This window comes from Panthera pardus, unplaced genomic scaffold (genome assembly GCF_024362965.1).
Source record: "Panthera pardus isolate Hobbes unplaced genomic scaffold, ASM2436296v1 HiC_scaffold_12, whole genome shotgun sequence".
NCBI classification, from domain to species: domain Eukaryota; kingdom Metazoa; phylum Chordata; class Mammalia; order Carnivora; family Felidae; genus Panthera; species Panthera pardus.
In genome coordinates this window covers 61,025,408-61,042,894 of record NW_026526677.1, presented here as the reverse complement: position 1 = coordinate 61,042,894, position 17,487 = coordinate 61,025,408, and the positions used below count along the sequence as shown (strand labels likewise).

General features: G+C 36.6%; 1 protein-coding gene across 2 annotated transcripts in view; it reads left to right on the top strand.

Moving 5' to 3' along the window:
* RSF1 (remodeling and spacing factor 1) overlaps nucleotides 1–17,487 on the top strand; it is a 160,703-nt gene that overhangs the window by 42,246 nt on the left and 100,970 nt on the right. For both annotated transcript variants that reach the window (XM_019449923.2, XM_019449922.2), the window contains exon 2: nucleotides 279–370. In XM_019449923.2, the coding sequence (XP_019305468.2) occupies nucleotides 279–370 (92 nt within the window). The remainder of the gene's footprint in view (nucleotides 1–278; nucleotides 371–17,487) is intronic.

Here is a 17,487-nt window from a genome sequence, read left to right as displayed (position 1 = left end):
ATTATCACTCAAAAATCCACAGTTTACATTCGAGTTCATTCTTACTTGATAATGCTTTGAAAGAAAATGTGAATATTCCTGCTCATCTTTAAAAGAGTGGTTTTCAGTTATTTCTTGCCCTAGTTTAGTCTTTTCTGATTCACAGGTCTAAAAGATAGTTAAAGTCAACATCCTCTATTTTGAAAAAGTATTCAGAGAAGGGGAAAGTTCTTTTTTTATCTTAAATGTTTATAAATGTTTTATTTTGTGAGCTAACAGTATTTTTTCTTTCTTTTAAGTACCAAAAGAATTGGTGGAGCTCCATTTGAAGTTGATGAGGAAGATTGGCAAATCTGTTACGGCAGACAGATGGGAAAAATATTTGATCAAGGTAAATATTAAAAATTACCTTCTCTGGGGCACCTGGGTGGCTCAGTTGGTTAAGCATCCGACTCTTGATTGCAGTTCAGGTCATGATCTCGCTGGCATGCTGGCATGGAGCCTGCTTAAGATTCTCTTCCTCCCTCTCTGCTTCTCTCTCCCTCCCCTCTCAAAAAATGTGCCTTCTCTGTTACTGAAATATTACTGTAGCATAAATTGATGTGTTTCGTAATATGCTGAACTTTTAAAATGGTCTACTAAAAGTTGCAAAATATGACTTAGAAATCCATACAATTACTATCAGTATGTGATTCTTTTCTGCAACTACTAAGCCATAGTGTTTAGTCCTAAATTTGGGTTTCAGAGGTGTTATGTCCCTTTTGTGCCTAACACCGTGCCTAGGACTTTTCATGTCTTCTCTCATTTAATCCTTAAAATCATCCAGATAAATCAAGTAAGACATAAATAAGGCAAAGAAAGTTGTCATTTTTCCTTGAGATCACACTGTATGCATTGACACAGAATTTGTCTGTTACTTAAATGGTAAGATGTCATAACACCTTTAAATCAGTATAGGAGATTACCAGTTACCAATAAGGCCAAAGCTATCCTTTAGTGAAAACAACCTGGGAAATCAGAATGCTTTACGATAAACCATTCAGGAAAAATGGTCTGAAATTGTATCCAAACTTTGAGACCTACACAATTTTTGGAAGCCCAAGCTGATAAATGTACCTACCTCCATGATATCTTTTGGGAATATTTTTAATTCTATAACATAACAGAATATTAGGTTATATTTTTTGGTATTTTGAAAACTGTATGATTTTCTTGTCTTTTAAAAAAATACATGTTTACCCATGTATTTTCATACCTGCTTTCTTTTTGGGGGAGGTATATATATGACTTCAGAGCACTGTGAAAAGAGGAATCATCAGGGTATAAGAGTTGCTTGTTACATTATTATAAAAATCACATGTGCTTTTCCATTTATTGGTGTATAACACATCATTCCAAATTAAGTGACATAACAATTTTAATCAGTTCACTGGCTCCTTTTCTGTTGGTTGAAAGCAGCCACAATTCTGGCCACATTTCAAGAGAGGAGATACAGACCCCAAACTAATGTTGAATGAAATCTCCAAAATATATTAAAACTGTGAATGATAACTGAGCAAATTTTTAACTATTCAAAGTGCTTTAGGGGTGCCTGGGTGGCTCGGTTAAGCATTCAACTTCAGCTCAGGCCATGATCTCACAGTTCGTGGGTTTGAGCCCCACATTGGGCTCTGTGTTGACACCTCGGAGCCCGGAGCTTGCTTTGGATTCTGGGTCTCCCTCTCTCTCTGCCCTTCCCCACCTCATACTCGGTCTCTCTCTGTCTCTCAAAAATAAATAAACGTTTTTTTAAAAAAGTGCTTTAGAAAATACCAGTGAAATCGCTGTTTTGCCTTTAATAAAATATTTACTAATGGTTAAGAATCAAGTTTTGGAGCTTTAAAAGAGATGCTGGAATTTCAGGGCATTGATTTTTATATAATATCTTAAAGGGTATAGTCCCTTGTAAATAAATGTGGGTTTGTTATTAAAGTGGGTTTATTTGTTTACATGTTCTGAGAATTTAGGTAGAAATATCTTGTATACTGTTCCCATCTCTTGTTAAACTTTAGAACCATGGATAATCTACTTTGCACCGTTGTCTGTTTCTTCATAAAATGTGAGAAATGAGATGATTTTATAAACCCCTTTAGTTCTATGGTGAAAACTACAGGTTCTAGCTCATTTTTTAAAAAATCGAGATATATTCACATAACATAAAATTTGCCCTTTGAAAGTATGCAATTCAGTGTTTTTTAGTATATTCACAAGGTTGTGCAACTATCATCACTGTCTAAATCAGAACATTTTTATCACCTCAAAAAGGAACCCCATACTCATTAATAATTACTCTCCTTTCCTCTTGTCCTTATAAACTAATCTGTTTTCTGATTCTATGAATTTGCCTATTCTGGACATTTCATATAAATAGAATCATACAATATGTGGCCTTTTGTGTCTGGTTTCTTTCACTTAGCATAATGTTTTCAAGTTTCATCCCTGTTAAAGGATGAATCAGCGCTTTGTTCCTTTCTATGCCTGAATAATGTTCCTTCGTATGGATATACCACTTTTTATTTATCTACTTATCAGTTTATGATATTAGGCTTGTTTCCATCTTTCGGCTATTATGAAAAGTGCTGCTGTGAGTAGACATGTGATTTCATTTCTTATATCTAGAGTGGAATTGCTGGGTCATATGGTAATTCTGTTTTGACTACTTAACTGCCAGACTGTTTTCCAAAGCTGCACCATTTTACAATTTCTCTAGCAATTTATGAGGGTTCCAGTTTTTCTACATCCTTCCTCGTTAACACTTATGATTGATTGATTGATTGATTGATTTTAAGCATCCTAGTGGGGGTTCCCATGGTTTTGATTTACATTTTCCTTATGACTAAATTATGTTGAGTGTTCCTTCCATATACTTGTGGGCCATTGTATAGCTTTGAGAAAATGTGGAAAAATGCCTCCTCCTATCCTTCTTTGTTTAGTTGGTTGTTCGTGTTTTTGTTCTTGAGTTTTAAGAGCTCTTTATATATTCTGCATGCTAGACCCTTACCAGATACATGGTTTGCATACATTTTCTCCCATTTGGTGTTTTTTCTTTTACTTTCTGTGTAATGTTCTTCGATGCATGAAGGTTTTAATTTTGATGAAGTCCAATACAGTTTTTTCTTTTGTGGCTAGTGCTTTGGTGTCATATCTAAGAAACTATTGCCCAAACTAAGATCATAAAGATGTAATCCTCTAATTTGTTCTAACAGTTCTGTACTTTTAGCTTTTGTGTTTAGATCTATGATCTCTTTTAAGTTAATTTTTGTATATAAGATAGGGGTCCAACCACATCCTTTTGAGTGTGGATATCCAGTTAGTTATTCCATTACTGTTTGTTGAAAAGACCATTCTTTCCCATATTTGATTGCCTTGACATTCTTGTAAAAAGTCAATTCAACATAAATAGAAGGGTCTATTTCTGAAGTTGATATTCTGTTGACTTCTATGTCATCATTTATGCTGTCTTGATTATTAAAGCTTTGTAATAGGTTTTGAGTTGGTTCTTTTTCAAGATTGTTTGGGCTGTTCTGCTTTCCTTGCATTTTCTTAATGAGTTTGAGGATCAGCTTGTTAATTTCTGCAAAAATGCCAGCTATGATTTATATAGGATTAGATATAATCTGTAGGTAAATTTGGGGAATATTAGGTTAACAAAAATAAGTCTTCTGATCCATGGATCAGGATGTCTTTCAAAATATTTAGGTCTTTAATTCCTTTCAAAAACGTTTCATAGTTTTCTGAGTCCAGTTTTATACTTATTTGTTCAGTTCTTTAGTATTTTCTTGGTTTGATGTTGTTATAAATGTAATTTTTTTTCTTAACTTCATCTTCGGATCGCTCATTGCTAATGTGTGGAAATACACTAATTTTTGTATATTAATCTTGTGTCTTGCTTCTTTGTCAAACTATTAGCTCAAATAGTTTTATTGTAGATTTTTAAGACTTTCTATATATGAGATGATATCATCTCCAAATCCAGATAGTTTTACTTCCTCCTTTCCAATCTGGACATACTTTATTTCTTTTTCTTGCGTAAGAAAACCAGAACCCCTGGTATACCTGGTATAACCCCTGGTATAGAAATGGTGAGAGCAGACACCCTTTGTTCCTGATCCTTGGGGGAAATTTTTCAGTCTTTTAAGATTTAATATGATATTAGATATGTGTGGTTTTTTTTAAGCGTATTTATTTTTGAGAGAGACAGAGAGCAAGCAGGGGAGGGGTGGAAAGAGAGGGAGAGAGACAATCCCAACCAGGCTTCACATTGTCAGTGCAGAGCCCGATGCAGGGCTTGAACTCATGAACTGTGAAATCATGGCCTGAACCAAAACCAAGAGTCGGGCACTTAACCGACTGAGCCACCCAGGCACCCCAGGTATATGTGTTTTTCATAGAGGTTCTTTATCAGACTAAAAAAGGTCTCTTCCTGGTATGTTGAATATTTTTTATCATGAAAGGTGTTAGATTTTGTCAGATGTTTTTTCTGCATCTACTGAGATAACCATGTGGTTTTTCCCTTTATTAACATGGTATATTGCATTGATTAATTTTCATATGTTGGGACTGTGCAATCGTACAGTCTCACTTCATCGTGGTTCATAATCCTTTTTATATGTTGCTAGATTTGGTTTGTTAATTTACTGTTGAGGATTTTTGTTTCTGTATTCATAGGGATGATGATGTGTTTTATTGAGATGTCTGTGGCTTCATAGAATTAGTTGAGAAGTTACTTCCTCTTATTTTTTGTAAGTGTTCATCAAATGTTAATTCTTTTTTTTTTTTTTTTTTTAGCATTTATTTATTTTTGAGAGAGTGCAAGTGGGGAAGGGGCACAGAGAGAGAGGGAGACACAGAATCCAAAACAGGCTATAGGCTTTGAGCTGTCAGCACAGGGTCCAATTCAGGGCTCGAACTCACCAACTGTGAGATCACAACCTGAGCCGAAGTTGGAAGCTCAACCAACTGAGCCACCTAGGTGCCCCTATAGGTATTCCCTATAGGTATTGAGTCAATTTCAGTAGTTTGTGTCTCTAGGAAATTGTTCATTTTACCTAGCTTATTGGCATTAGATTGTTGATAGTATCCACTTGAGATCTTTTTTATTTATGTAGAGTTGGTAGTAATATTCCCTCTTTCCTTATTTTACTGATTGTGAGTGTTCTCCCCCCACCCCACCCCCACCCCCGGTCAGTGTAGCTATAGATTTACCAATTTTGTTGATCTTTTAAGAACCAACTTAACAGTTTTGTAGAATTTCCCTATTTTTCTATTTTTTTCTTTCCTTTTATTTGCCTTGGGTTTAGTTGGGATTCTTTTCTAGTAATACGGTGGAAATTTAGGTTATTGATTTGAGATCTTCCTCTTTTTTTAACATAGGCATTTTCAGCTATTATATTCCATCTTTACTTCTTGCTTTAGCTCCATTCCATAAATTGGTATATTTAGTTTACTTTCATCTCAAAGTATCTTCTCATTTCTCTTGTGATTTCTTCTTTGACCCATTGGTTATTTAGTTGTAGTTTAATATCCACATACTTGTAAATTTCACCAATTTTTTTTTCTATTACTGGTTTCTAATTTTATAACATGTAGAACATACTTTCTATGATTTTGATCCAGTTAATTTTGTTGAGACTTATTTTATGACCTTACATAATATATGTGTGTGTGTGGATGTGTGTGTGTGTGTGTGTGGATGTGTATAAAAAGTCCTTCAAATTAAAAAAAAGTAGATAAATCCTTCAAATTAAAAAAGTAGATAATTTATCTACTTAAATATTTAGTGAGATTTGCTAATTTCATATTCATATTTACTGTCCTTTTTAAAAATATTTTTCCTTTTTTCTGATTTTTAAGCCTTTTGTTGCCTATAAATAAAGTTTATACACAACACACACATACACACACCTTAAGTACAGATATATGTTTTTCCCCCTTATCCTTTTTGAAAGCTACAATCTCTACAATTTTTTTAAAGAACAATAAACTCTGGGGCACCAGGGTGTCTTATTTGGTTAAGCGTTCAACTTCAGCTCAGGTCATAATCTCAGTTTGTGAGCTTGAGCCCCACATCAGGCTCTGTGCTGACAGTTCACAGCCTGGAGCCTGCTTTGGATTCTGTGTCTCCCTCTCTCTGCCCCTCCCCCACTCGTGCTCTGTCTCTGTCTTTGTCTCTCTCAAAAATAAAATAAAAACATTTAAAAAATTAAAAAAAAAAAAAAGAATAAACTCTTCCTTAATTCTTTGTTCCCCTTTAGTTTTTACCCATCCTCCCTTTTCCCCCTTTGTATTAGTTATCTGCTGTTTGATGACAAATAACCTCAAAATGTAGCTAGTGAAAACAGTGAATATCAAGTCTGCCATTCTCTGAGCTGTCCCTAATGCTCAGCACATCCCAAACTACATTCTCCCTGATGCCTCTTGGTTTGCAGCCTTGAGTTTTCCAGGTGAAGTCTGAAACTGGCCCCGGTACATGGAGAATAAGGAGACACCAAAGAAAGAAGCAGAGTACTATTTCAGATTGATACTGTGGCTGGTCACCAATATGAAGGACGTTCTGTGATTGTTTGAATTTGTATGTCTACTTTTTGAGGCCTTCCTTAGAATACTTTCCAAATAAACTGTTTAAGCTCATCTCAGGTCCTGCTTTTGTTGGAAATCAAAATTTCATCAAGTGTTTAACAAAATGGAACACCATAATATCAGTTAGTAAGCAATACAGATAAAATATACCCCTGAAGTGCCAGGTTTTGATGAATAGGAAACACAGCATGGCAGGGTACTCTGGGACCTCTTCTTCATGAAGTAAATACTTTCTTTTTTTTTTTTTTTAATTTTTTTTTTTAATGTTTATTTATTTTTGAGACAGAGAGAGACAGAGCATGAACGGGGGAGGGTCAGAGAGAGGGAGACACAGAATCTGAAACAGCCTCTAGCTCTGAGCCGTCAGCACAGAGCCCGACGCGGGGCTCGAACTCACGGACCGTGAGATCATGACCTGAGCCGAAGTCGGCCGCTCAACCAACTGAGCCACCCAGGCGCCCCGAAGTAAATACTTTCAAGATCAAAAGACATAGCTGACTTTCTTAACATGGAAGCAGACACAGAGAGGCAAACAAAATGAGACAGAGAAATTTATCCCCAATGAAAGAACAGGACAAGGCTTTGGCCAGAGATCTAAGTGAAACAGGTATAAGTAACATGCCTGATGGAGAATTTAAAGCAGCGATCACAAAGATACTCACTGGATTTGAGAAAAGAGTGAGAACCTTAACACAGAGATAAAGAATAACATAGCTCAGATAAAGGGATCAATAAATGAAATCAGAAACATGTTTGATGGAATGAACAGAAGGAAAGAAGCAGCAGAAAGAATTAGTGACCTGGAAGACAAAGTAATTAAACTGAACACAAGAGAGAGAAAAGAACTACACAAAATGATAATAGACTTATTAGGGAATTCAGTGACTCCATCAAATGTAATGAAAATCATTATAGGAGTCCCAAAAGAGGATGAAAAGAGGGCAGAAAATTTGAAGAAACAATAGGTGGATCTGATTTCTATAAAAAACCAAGAACTCACAAAAACAGGATATAAAATATAATTTTACATATATGTAAAATCTAGGGAGGTGAGGAGAAAAGAATGGGTTCAAACTTAAATGACCATCAACTTAGTATAGACTGCTATATGCAGAAGAGGTTATGTAGAATCTGAATATCAAAAACTACTAATAAACCTGCAAAGAAAAAAAGAGAAAACCAAATATATCATTAAAGAAACTTAGCAAAACGTGAAAAAAAGACGAGAGAGTATCAGAAAAAATCTTCAGAAACACACACAAAACAGGTAATAAAATGCCAATAAATACGTATCAATAATTACTTTGAATGTAAGTGAACTAAATGCTGCAATAAAAAGATGTAGAGTGACAGGATGGATAAAAAAAGAAGACCCATCTGTGTGCTGCCAATAAGAGACTCAGTTTACACCAGAAGACGCTTACAGATTGAAAGTGCGGGAATGGACAAACATCTATCATGCAAATGGTTTTCAAAAGAAAGCCAGAGTGGATGTACTTATATCAGACAAAAGGGACTTTTTGTTTGTTTGTTTGTTGATTTTGACAGAGAGTGAGTGCGCATGTGAGTGGGGAAGGGGCAGAGAGAATAAATGAGTGAATCCCAAGCAGGCTCCATGCTGTCAGCACAGAGTCTGACCGGGGCTTGATCTCACAAACCAAACCATGAGATCATGACCTGAGCCAAAATCAAGAGTCAGATGCTTAACTGACTGAGCCACCCAGGTTCCCCAAGACAAAACACACTTTAAAACAAAGACTGTAACAAGACATAAAGAAAGACAGTGTATAATAATAAAGGGACAATCCAACAAGATCTAACAGTTGTAAATATTTACGCACCCAGCATAGCAGCACCCAAATATATAAAAATGTTAATAACAGATACAAATTGATTACTAATCGATAGTAATACAGTGATACTTTAACATTCTGCTGCATCAATTGACAGATGTGTTGTGTGTCAGTATTAACAGATGATGTCAATTGTGTTGTGTGTGTTGATGTCCAAACAGAACATCAAAGAAAGAGTGCCTTTGAGTGACACACTGGAGCAGATGGATTTAACAGAAATATTGAGAACATTCTATCCTAAAACATTCTTTTCAAGTGTGCCTGGAGCATTCTTCAGAATAGACCATGTATTAGCCCAGACTCTCAACAAATAGAAGAAGTCATACCAGGCATCTTTTCTGACCACAACGCTATGTAACTAGATATCAACCACTGGAAAGATCACAAATACAATGGAGATTAAATACCATGCTACTAAACAATGAATAGATCAACCAGGCGATAATAGAAAAAGTAAAAACATACATGAGACAAATGAAAACGAACACACAAAACTTAAAAAAAAAAAAAAACCCTTTAGGATGCAGCACAAGCAATTCTAAGAGGGAAAGATATAGCACTACAGGCCTATGTCAAGAAGTAAGAAAAATATCAAACAACCTTACACCAAAAGGAGCTAGAAAAAGAACTAACAAAACCTAAAAACAGCAGAAGGAAGGAAATAATAAAGATTAGAGCAGAAATAAATGATATAGAAGCTAAAAAAAAAACAATAGAACAGATTAATGAAACCAGGAGCTGGTTCTTTGAAAAAATCAATGATTGATAAACCTGTAGCCAGATTTATCAAGAAAAGAAGAGAAATAATAATCGACACCACAGAAATACAAATGATTATAAAAGAACATTAGGAAAAACTATATGCCAGCCAACTGAACAACCTAGAAGAAATGGGTATGTTCCTAGAAACTTATAAACTACCAAAACAGAAACAGAAAGAAACAGAAATTTGAACAGACTGATTGCCAGCAATGAAATTGGTTCAGTAATCCAAAAAAACCCCAACAAGGGCACCTGGGTGGCTCATTTGGTTGAGTGTCCAACTTTAGCTCAGGTCATGATCTCATGGTTCCTGAGTTCAGGTCCTGCACGTGAGGCTCACTGCTGTCAGCACAGAGCCCACTTCAGATCCTTTGTGCCCGCCTCTCTCTGCCCCTCCCCCGCTCATGCTCTCTCTTTCTCAAAAATAAATTAAAATATGGGGGAAAAAAACCTGTCAAACAAAATCTACGACTAGATGGCTTCACAGGCAAATTATACCAAACATTTAAAGAAGAGTTAATATGTATTCTTCTCAAACTATTCTAAAAAGGAGAAAAGGAAGGAAAACTTCCATATTCATTCTATAAGGTCAGCATTATTTTGATACCAAAACCAGATAGAGACAACACAAAAAAAGAACTACATGGGCACCTGGGCAGTTCAGTCAGTTGTCCGACTCTATTTCAGCTCAGGTCATGATCCCAGGGTCGTGGAATCAAGCCCCGCATCTAAGCTAAATGTTCATCTGAGCACAGAGCCTGCTTAAGATTCTCTCTCTGTGTGCCCCTCTACCCCACTTGCACTTACTTGCTCTCTTTTTTTCTTTTTTCAAATGTACTTTTATTTTGAGAGAGAGAGAGCACACACACATGTGCAGGGGAGGAGCAGAGAGAAGGGGAGAGAATACAAAGCAGGTTCCAGGCTCTGAGCTGTCAGCACAGAGCCTGACGTGGGGCTCAAAGTCGTGAACCGTGAGATCACGACCTGAGCTGAAGTTGGATGCTTAACCAACTGAACCATCCAGGTGCCCCTACACTCGCTCTCTTTCTAAAAATATGTATGTATATAGAGAGAACTATAGGCCAATATCCCTGATGCAAAAATCCTCAATGAAGTATTAGCTAACTGAATTCAACAATACATTATAAAAATCATTCGCTATGATCTTGTAGGATTTATTTCTGGGTTGCCAGGTTGGTTCACTATTTGCAAATCAATCAACATGATACATTACATCAGTAAGAGAAACGAGAAATAAGTCATACGGAGAAAGACAGATACCACATGTTTTCATTCATATGTGGATCCTGAGAAACTTAATAGAAGACCATGGGGGAGAGGAAAGGGAAAAAAAAAATTATAGAGAGGAAAGGAGGCAAACCATAAGAGACTCTTAAAAACTGAGAATAAACTGAGGGTTGATGGGGGGGGTGGGAGTGAAGGGAAAGTGTGTGATGGGCATTTAGAAGGGCACCTGTTGGGATGAGCACTGGGTGTTGTATGGAAACCAATTTGACAATAAATTTCATATTAAAAAAAATAAGAGAAACGATAAGAACCATATGATCATTTCAATAGAAGCAGAAAAAGTATTTGAAAAATACAGTATCAATTCATGATAAAAACCCTTAAAGTAGGGTTGGAGGGAACATCTAAAGGCCATATGAAAAATTCACTACTAACATCATCTTCAATGGGGAAAAACTGAGAGCTTTTCCCCTAAAGTCAGGAACAAGGCAAAGATGCACACTCTCATCACTTTTATCCAACATAGTACTAGAAGTCCAGCCACAGCAATCAGACAACAAAAAGAAATAAAAGGCATCCGGTTCGGCAAGGAAGAAGTCAGACTTTAAACTGCAGCTGACATGATACTATATATAGAAAACCTGAATGACTCCACCAGAAGCCTACTAAAACTGATCAATGAATTCCATAAAGTCACGGGATACAAAATCAATGTACAGAGATGTCTGTTGCATTTCTACATGCCAATAATGAAGCAGCAGAAAGAGAAAGTAAGAAAACAATCTCATTTACAATTACACCCAAAATAGTAAGATATCTAGGAATAAATGTAACCAAAGAGGTTAAATACCTGTACTCTGAAAACTATAAAACACTGAGGAAAAAAATTGAAGATGACACAAAGAAGCAGAAAGACATTGCATGCTTATGGATTGGAAGAACAAATATTGTTAAAATGTCTATAATACCCGACCTACACCTTTTGTTTTGTTTTGTTTTGTTTTTAGAGAGCGAGTGGGAGTGGGAGAGAGAGGCAGAGGGAGAGAAAATCTTAAGCAGTCTCCATGCTCAGCATGGAGTACAACATAGGGCTTGATCCTGTGACTCTGGGATAATGACCTGAGCTGAAATTGAGTTGGACACTCAGCTGACTGAGCCACCCATGGGCCCCAGCAATCTACACCTTTAATGTAAGCCCTGTCAAAACACCAACAGCATTTTTCACAGAACTAAAATAAACAAGTCTGAAATTTGTATGAAACCACAGAAGATTCCATATAGCCATACAACCTTGAAAAAGAAAAGCAAAGCTGGAGGAATCATAATTCTGGACTTAAAATTGTATTACAGTGCTATAGTAATCAGTGAAACAGAATAGAAAATCCAGAAATGAACCAACAACTGTATGGTCAGTTAATCTTTAACAAAGCAGGAAAGACTATCCAGTGGGAAAAAGACAGCCTCTTCAACAAATGGTGTTGGGTAAACTGGACAGCAACATGCAAGAGAATGAAACTGGCCCACATTCTTATACCTTACACAAAATCAAAAGGGATTAAATACCTAAATGTGAGATCCAAAATCATAAAAATCCTAGAAGAGAACACAGTAACCTCTTTGACATGGGCCATAGCAACTTTTTTTCTAGGTATGTCTCCTGAGGCAAGGGAAACAAAAGCAAAAGTAAACTATGCTACTGTATTAAAAATACACACAATGAATGACACAATCAACAAAACTAAAAGGCAACCTATGGAACTCTTGAAGATGTTTATATATGACATATCTGATAAAGTGTTGGTGTCTAAAATATATAAAGAACTTATATAACTCAACACCTAAAAAAACAATCCTGTTAAAAAATGGGCAATAGACATGATTAGACATTTTTCAAAGAAGACATGCAGATGGCCAAGAGACACATGAAAAGATGTTCATCACTTATCATCAGAGAAATGCAAATCAGACCTACAATGAGATATCACCTCATACCTGTCAGAATGGCTAAAATCAACAACTCGAGAAACAACAGGTGTTGGTGAGCATGTAAAGAAAAAATAACGCTCTTGTAAACTGGTGCAGCAGCCGTGGAAAACAGTATATAGGTTCCTCAGAAAGTTAAAAAATAGAACTACCCTATGATTCAGTAACCACTCCCCTGGGTATTTACCCAGAGAATACAAAAACACTAATTGAAAGGGATGCATGCACCCTTATGTTTATAGCAGCATTATTTACAATAGCCAAGATGTGGGAGCAGCCCAAGTGTTCATCGATGGATGAATGGATGGAGATACACACACACACACACACACACACACACACACACACACACACACACACACACCATGGAATGTTATTCAGCCATAAAAAAGAATGAAATCTTGCCATTTGCAGTGACATGGATGGAGCAAGAGACTATAATGCTAAGTGAAATAAATCAGAGAAAGACAAAGACCATATGATTTCACTCATATGTAGAATTCAAGAAACAAATGAGCAAAGGAGAAAAGAGAGAGAGAGAGACCAAGTAACAGACTCTTCAGTATAGAGAACAAATTGACAGTTACTCGAGGGGAGGTTGGTGGAGGGTTGGGATTAAATAGGTAGTGGATATTAAGGAGTGTACTTTTGGTGATGAGCACCAGGTGATGTATGGAATTGTTGAATCTCTATGTTGTACACCTGAAATTAATATAACACTGTATGTTTAACTGGAATTAAAATAAAAACTTTTAAAAATGAACATCATACATGTATTCTCTTGTCATTTTTCTGTGTTAGGAATCTGAAGGTGACCTAGAGCTGGATGCCTCTGGCTCAGAGTTTCTCATTAGGCTGTTATCAAGCTGTTAGCCTGATATGCAGTCTCATCTGAAGGCTCAACTGAAGAAGAATCCACTTCTAATCTCAGTTACATTGCTATTGTCAGGATTCATTTCTTTGTCATGGCTTATCCACAGGGCCACTCATGACATTGCAGTTCCATGGGGGCATTACTTCTCCATATGACTGCTTCCCACATGGCAACAGAGCCAATGAGTGAGAGAGAAGGGCTGAGACAAATAAAGTCATGATATTTTTGTAACCAAATCTTAGATATGACCTACTTTCACTTTTGCCCTGTTTTAAAGTAATGTCACTGGATTTGGCTTATATCCAAAGCTGTGGGATGAGGGCAGCAAGGGGAAGTGAATTCTATAGGGGCAATGAATACAAGGAGATGATGATCATTATGGGCCACCCAGAAGGTGTCTATCTCAGTTTTATAGATAGATTTTTTGAAATAATTTTCTTTATTTGCTATTCTGTTTACTTCCCATTCACTCCTCAGTCCCTTGGAATTTTTCTTCTTTCTGTAACATTCCATTGCAATAAAAATTCTTTACAGTGAAAAGCTTGAATGATGTTCTAATTGCTAAGTTGAAGTGTTACTTTTTATTCCACATCTTTTTAATTTCTCTAATTGTTCTTTCCTTGAAACACTGTTTTCTTTTAGTTTTTTTCCTACACTCCTTTCCAGTTTTTCCTTTTACTCCTAGTAGTCTCCTTTCCCAGATCTTTTTTTTTTTTTGTCTGAGTTCTTAAAAGTTTTTTATACTACAGAAGTTTGTTCTAGACCTTCTTCTAGTCTCATTTTATATGTTCGTCTTGGGTATTCTTGTTTATTCCTATGATTTTAAAACCTCATATGTTAATGACTTATATTTTCATCTAGAATCTTAGTTTGAAGGCCAGTATACCAACTACATATTGAACATCTTCATTGAAAAAATGCTGATGAGTCAGTATTAACTAGAGACTAAACTACCGTAAGAAAGAAACTCCAAAATATAATTGTTTAAATAAGCATTAAATTTATTTGTATCTGTTACAATAATCTGACTTGTCTACCCTGGGACAACTGTATTCCATGAGGTTATTCAGGGATCCAGGTTCTTAACATTTTTTTAAAAATCTTTTTTTTAATGCTTATTTATTCAATTTGAGAGAGAGAGAGTGTGAGTGGGTTAGGGGCAGAAGGCAGGAGAATCCCAACCTGTCAGCCCGATGTGGGGCTTGAACTTAGAAACTGTGAGATCATGACCTGAGCCAAAATCAGAGTTGGATGCTTAACTGACTGAGCCACACAGGTGCCCCCAGGTTCTTAACATTTTATTGCTCCACCCTAGGGTATTTTGTTTTTTTCTTTGTTGTAGAATGCGTTTCAGCTGCAGGAAAGGGTAAGAATGTATAGGGCAAACAATTTTCTTTCAAGAAGTGAGGCAGAATTTGTATACTTCACTCCTATTGTTCTATTAGGAAGAGCACAGTCCCATGATCATACCTATTTGTAGAGGAAGTTAGAGGGTATCAACCCTTACTTAGTGGCATAAATTCAGGAAAATGGGGCAGGAGGAGCAGATTTTTGTATGGCAACTAAAAAAGATTTGGTTTCCTTCGCTTTGGGAGAAGTATACATCTCCCTGCCAGTGAATTCAGGCATGGCTATGTGACTTGTTTTTGGCCAGTGAGATGCAAGGAAACATGATAGGTTACACTTTGAGCAGAATTTTTAAGAGCAGTGGATTTTCTCCATGTTCTCTATTCCCTTTGCTATGATAACTTCTACTTTTCTAAGTCAGTGCTGCCCATTTTTGGGTGAAGATGATAGGTTACAAAGCCACTGCTAACCAGTCATAAACGTAGGCCAGAAATAAAATTTTGTTGCTATAACTGAGTGATTGACACACCGTTTCTTAAAGGGTCAGATACTAGATATTGTAGACTTTTGTTCCTTATAGTCTCTGTCACGACTACAGACAATTCCTCAATGAATGGATTTGGCTGTGTTCTGATAAAACTTATTTTACAAAAAACAAGCACTCAGTTTGTGGGCCATAGTTTGCCAACTGCTGTTGTAAATGGTTAAGCTTTAGGTCTTATTTGTTACTACAGCATAACCTTTACTACCCTGACTAATACCTTTAGTTAAATAGCACAATACCCCCACCTTCTTACCCAAGTCAGAAATCTTAAGTATGATCCTAGACTCATTTCCCAAACTAAATCCTAACTTCTTTCTCTCAGAGCTCTTGACCTAACAGATGAAGGTTACCTCCACCCCCCAAGGTTTAAATAGACCTTACTATAAGGAGCTCCCTGTTGAGGAGGGCCTTATAAACCAATGTATTTGGTCCCAAGATGTCACCATGAGGAAATCTAGGAGTAATGATTGCAGAAGAGGTAGCTGTATGTAATACGATCCTGGGAAGGCTGACCAGGAATGTAGCAGACATGATCAGGATAGGCTGGGGGTGGTCAGGTTGCAGGGTGAGCAATAGGACAGCCCCCTTCACTCCTGGTTCGAGTAGCTCAATGTGATAGGACCCAGCCTGATGGCAGGAGGAAACGCAGGAAGCAGGAGGTGAGCCCAGTAGTGACATCCATGGTCCCGAGCTGCTTCTGCAGCAGCTTGGAATGGATCAGGGTACACAGAACCGAACCTCCGCCAGGGTTAGGCCTGTTAGGCCCCTCAGCAGCAGAGGCATCAGCACAGACATGACCACATGGAGTGACTGCAGAGAGGGGCCAACAGTAGCCCAAGGTTGGGAAGTCAAAATGGCAAAAGATGAAGATACTAAGACCCAAAGAGAAATATTTATTCTTAGCCATACATTCAAGTTAGTAATAGAGAACCAGAGCTTGGGTAGAGAAGCTGTTAAATTTGTAATACAGTTGCCCCTTGAAAGCACAGGTTTGTATACCTGTCCACTTACATGCAGAATTTTTCAGTAAATATAGTACAATACTGTGAGTGTATTTTCTGTTCTTTGTGCTTTTCTTAACATTTTCTTTTTTTAAGAGTATGGTAGGGGTGCCTGAGTGACTCAGTCGGCTGGGTATCCGACTCTTGATTTTGGCTCAGGTCATGATTTTGCAGTCTTGAGTTTGAGCCCCAAGTCAGGCTTTGCACTGGCAGCACAGAGCCTGCTTGGGATTCTCTCTCTCTCTGTGCTCCTGCCCTGCTTGCTATTTCTCTGAAAATGAATTAACTTAAAAAACAAAAGAATATGGTATATAACACCATATAAATATATGTAATGACGTTGTAATATATGTAATAATATATATAATGTATGTAATAATATATTATTTGTAAGAGTATATATTATGTACAATATACATATGTAATATAAATATAAAATTTTTAATATATTATACATAATATAATATATACATATATAATATAATTTAAATTACATAATTATATAATTTATGTGTAATATAAACATGTGTGATATCAATATGTGTTAATCGATTTTACATGTTATAGGTAAAGCTTCTGGTCGGTAGTCGGCTATTTAAGATTTGGGGGAGTCAAAAGTTATATGCAGATTTTTAACTGTGTACAGGATTGGCACCTCTAATGCCTGCACTGTTCAAGGGTCAACTTTGGTTTTTTGTAACCTAGTGTTTATTGTTCCTTGGCTTGTAAATGGTGCCACTGTCATTTCATTCATTAAAACATACCTAATAATTTTTCTGGACTTTTTTTGGGTTTTTTTGTCCTTCACATTTATTAAATTACCAAATCCTGATTGACTTATGCTTCTTAATCTCTCTCAGTTCAGTCCACGCAACCCTTACGGTCTCTACCCTAGTTAAGGCCATTGTCTCTCACTTGGATTTCTGTAGGACTATCCAGACTGGTTTCCCTGTGTCTAGTCCAGTTATCCCAATTGCAATGATAAAGTGAAAATCAGAGTTCTCTTTCTCCTTTGGTTTAATTCCTTAATGTAGGAGTCCTTGTTGTCTTCTGAATAGAAAATAAATTTCTTAATGGCAACAGAGTTGTTCATCTGATGACCCCTGCTTTCTCCTTTGGGTTCTTTTCTTACTATTCTCTTTTAACCTCATCAGTATGTACTCTGTCTACCATACGGAACTTTTTTTCTTTTAAGTTTATTTATTTTTTTGAGAGTGCACACTAGTGGGACAGGCAGAGAGAGAAGGAGAGAGAATTCCTAAGTCAGACGCTTAACTG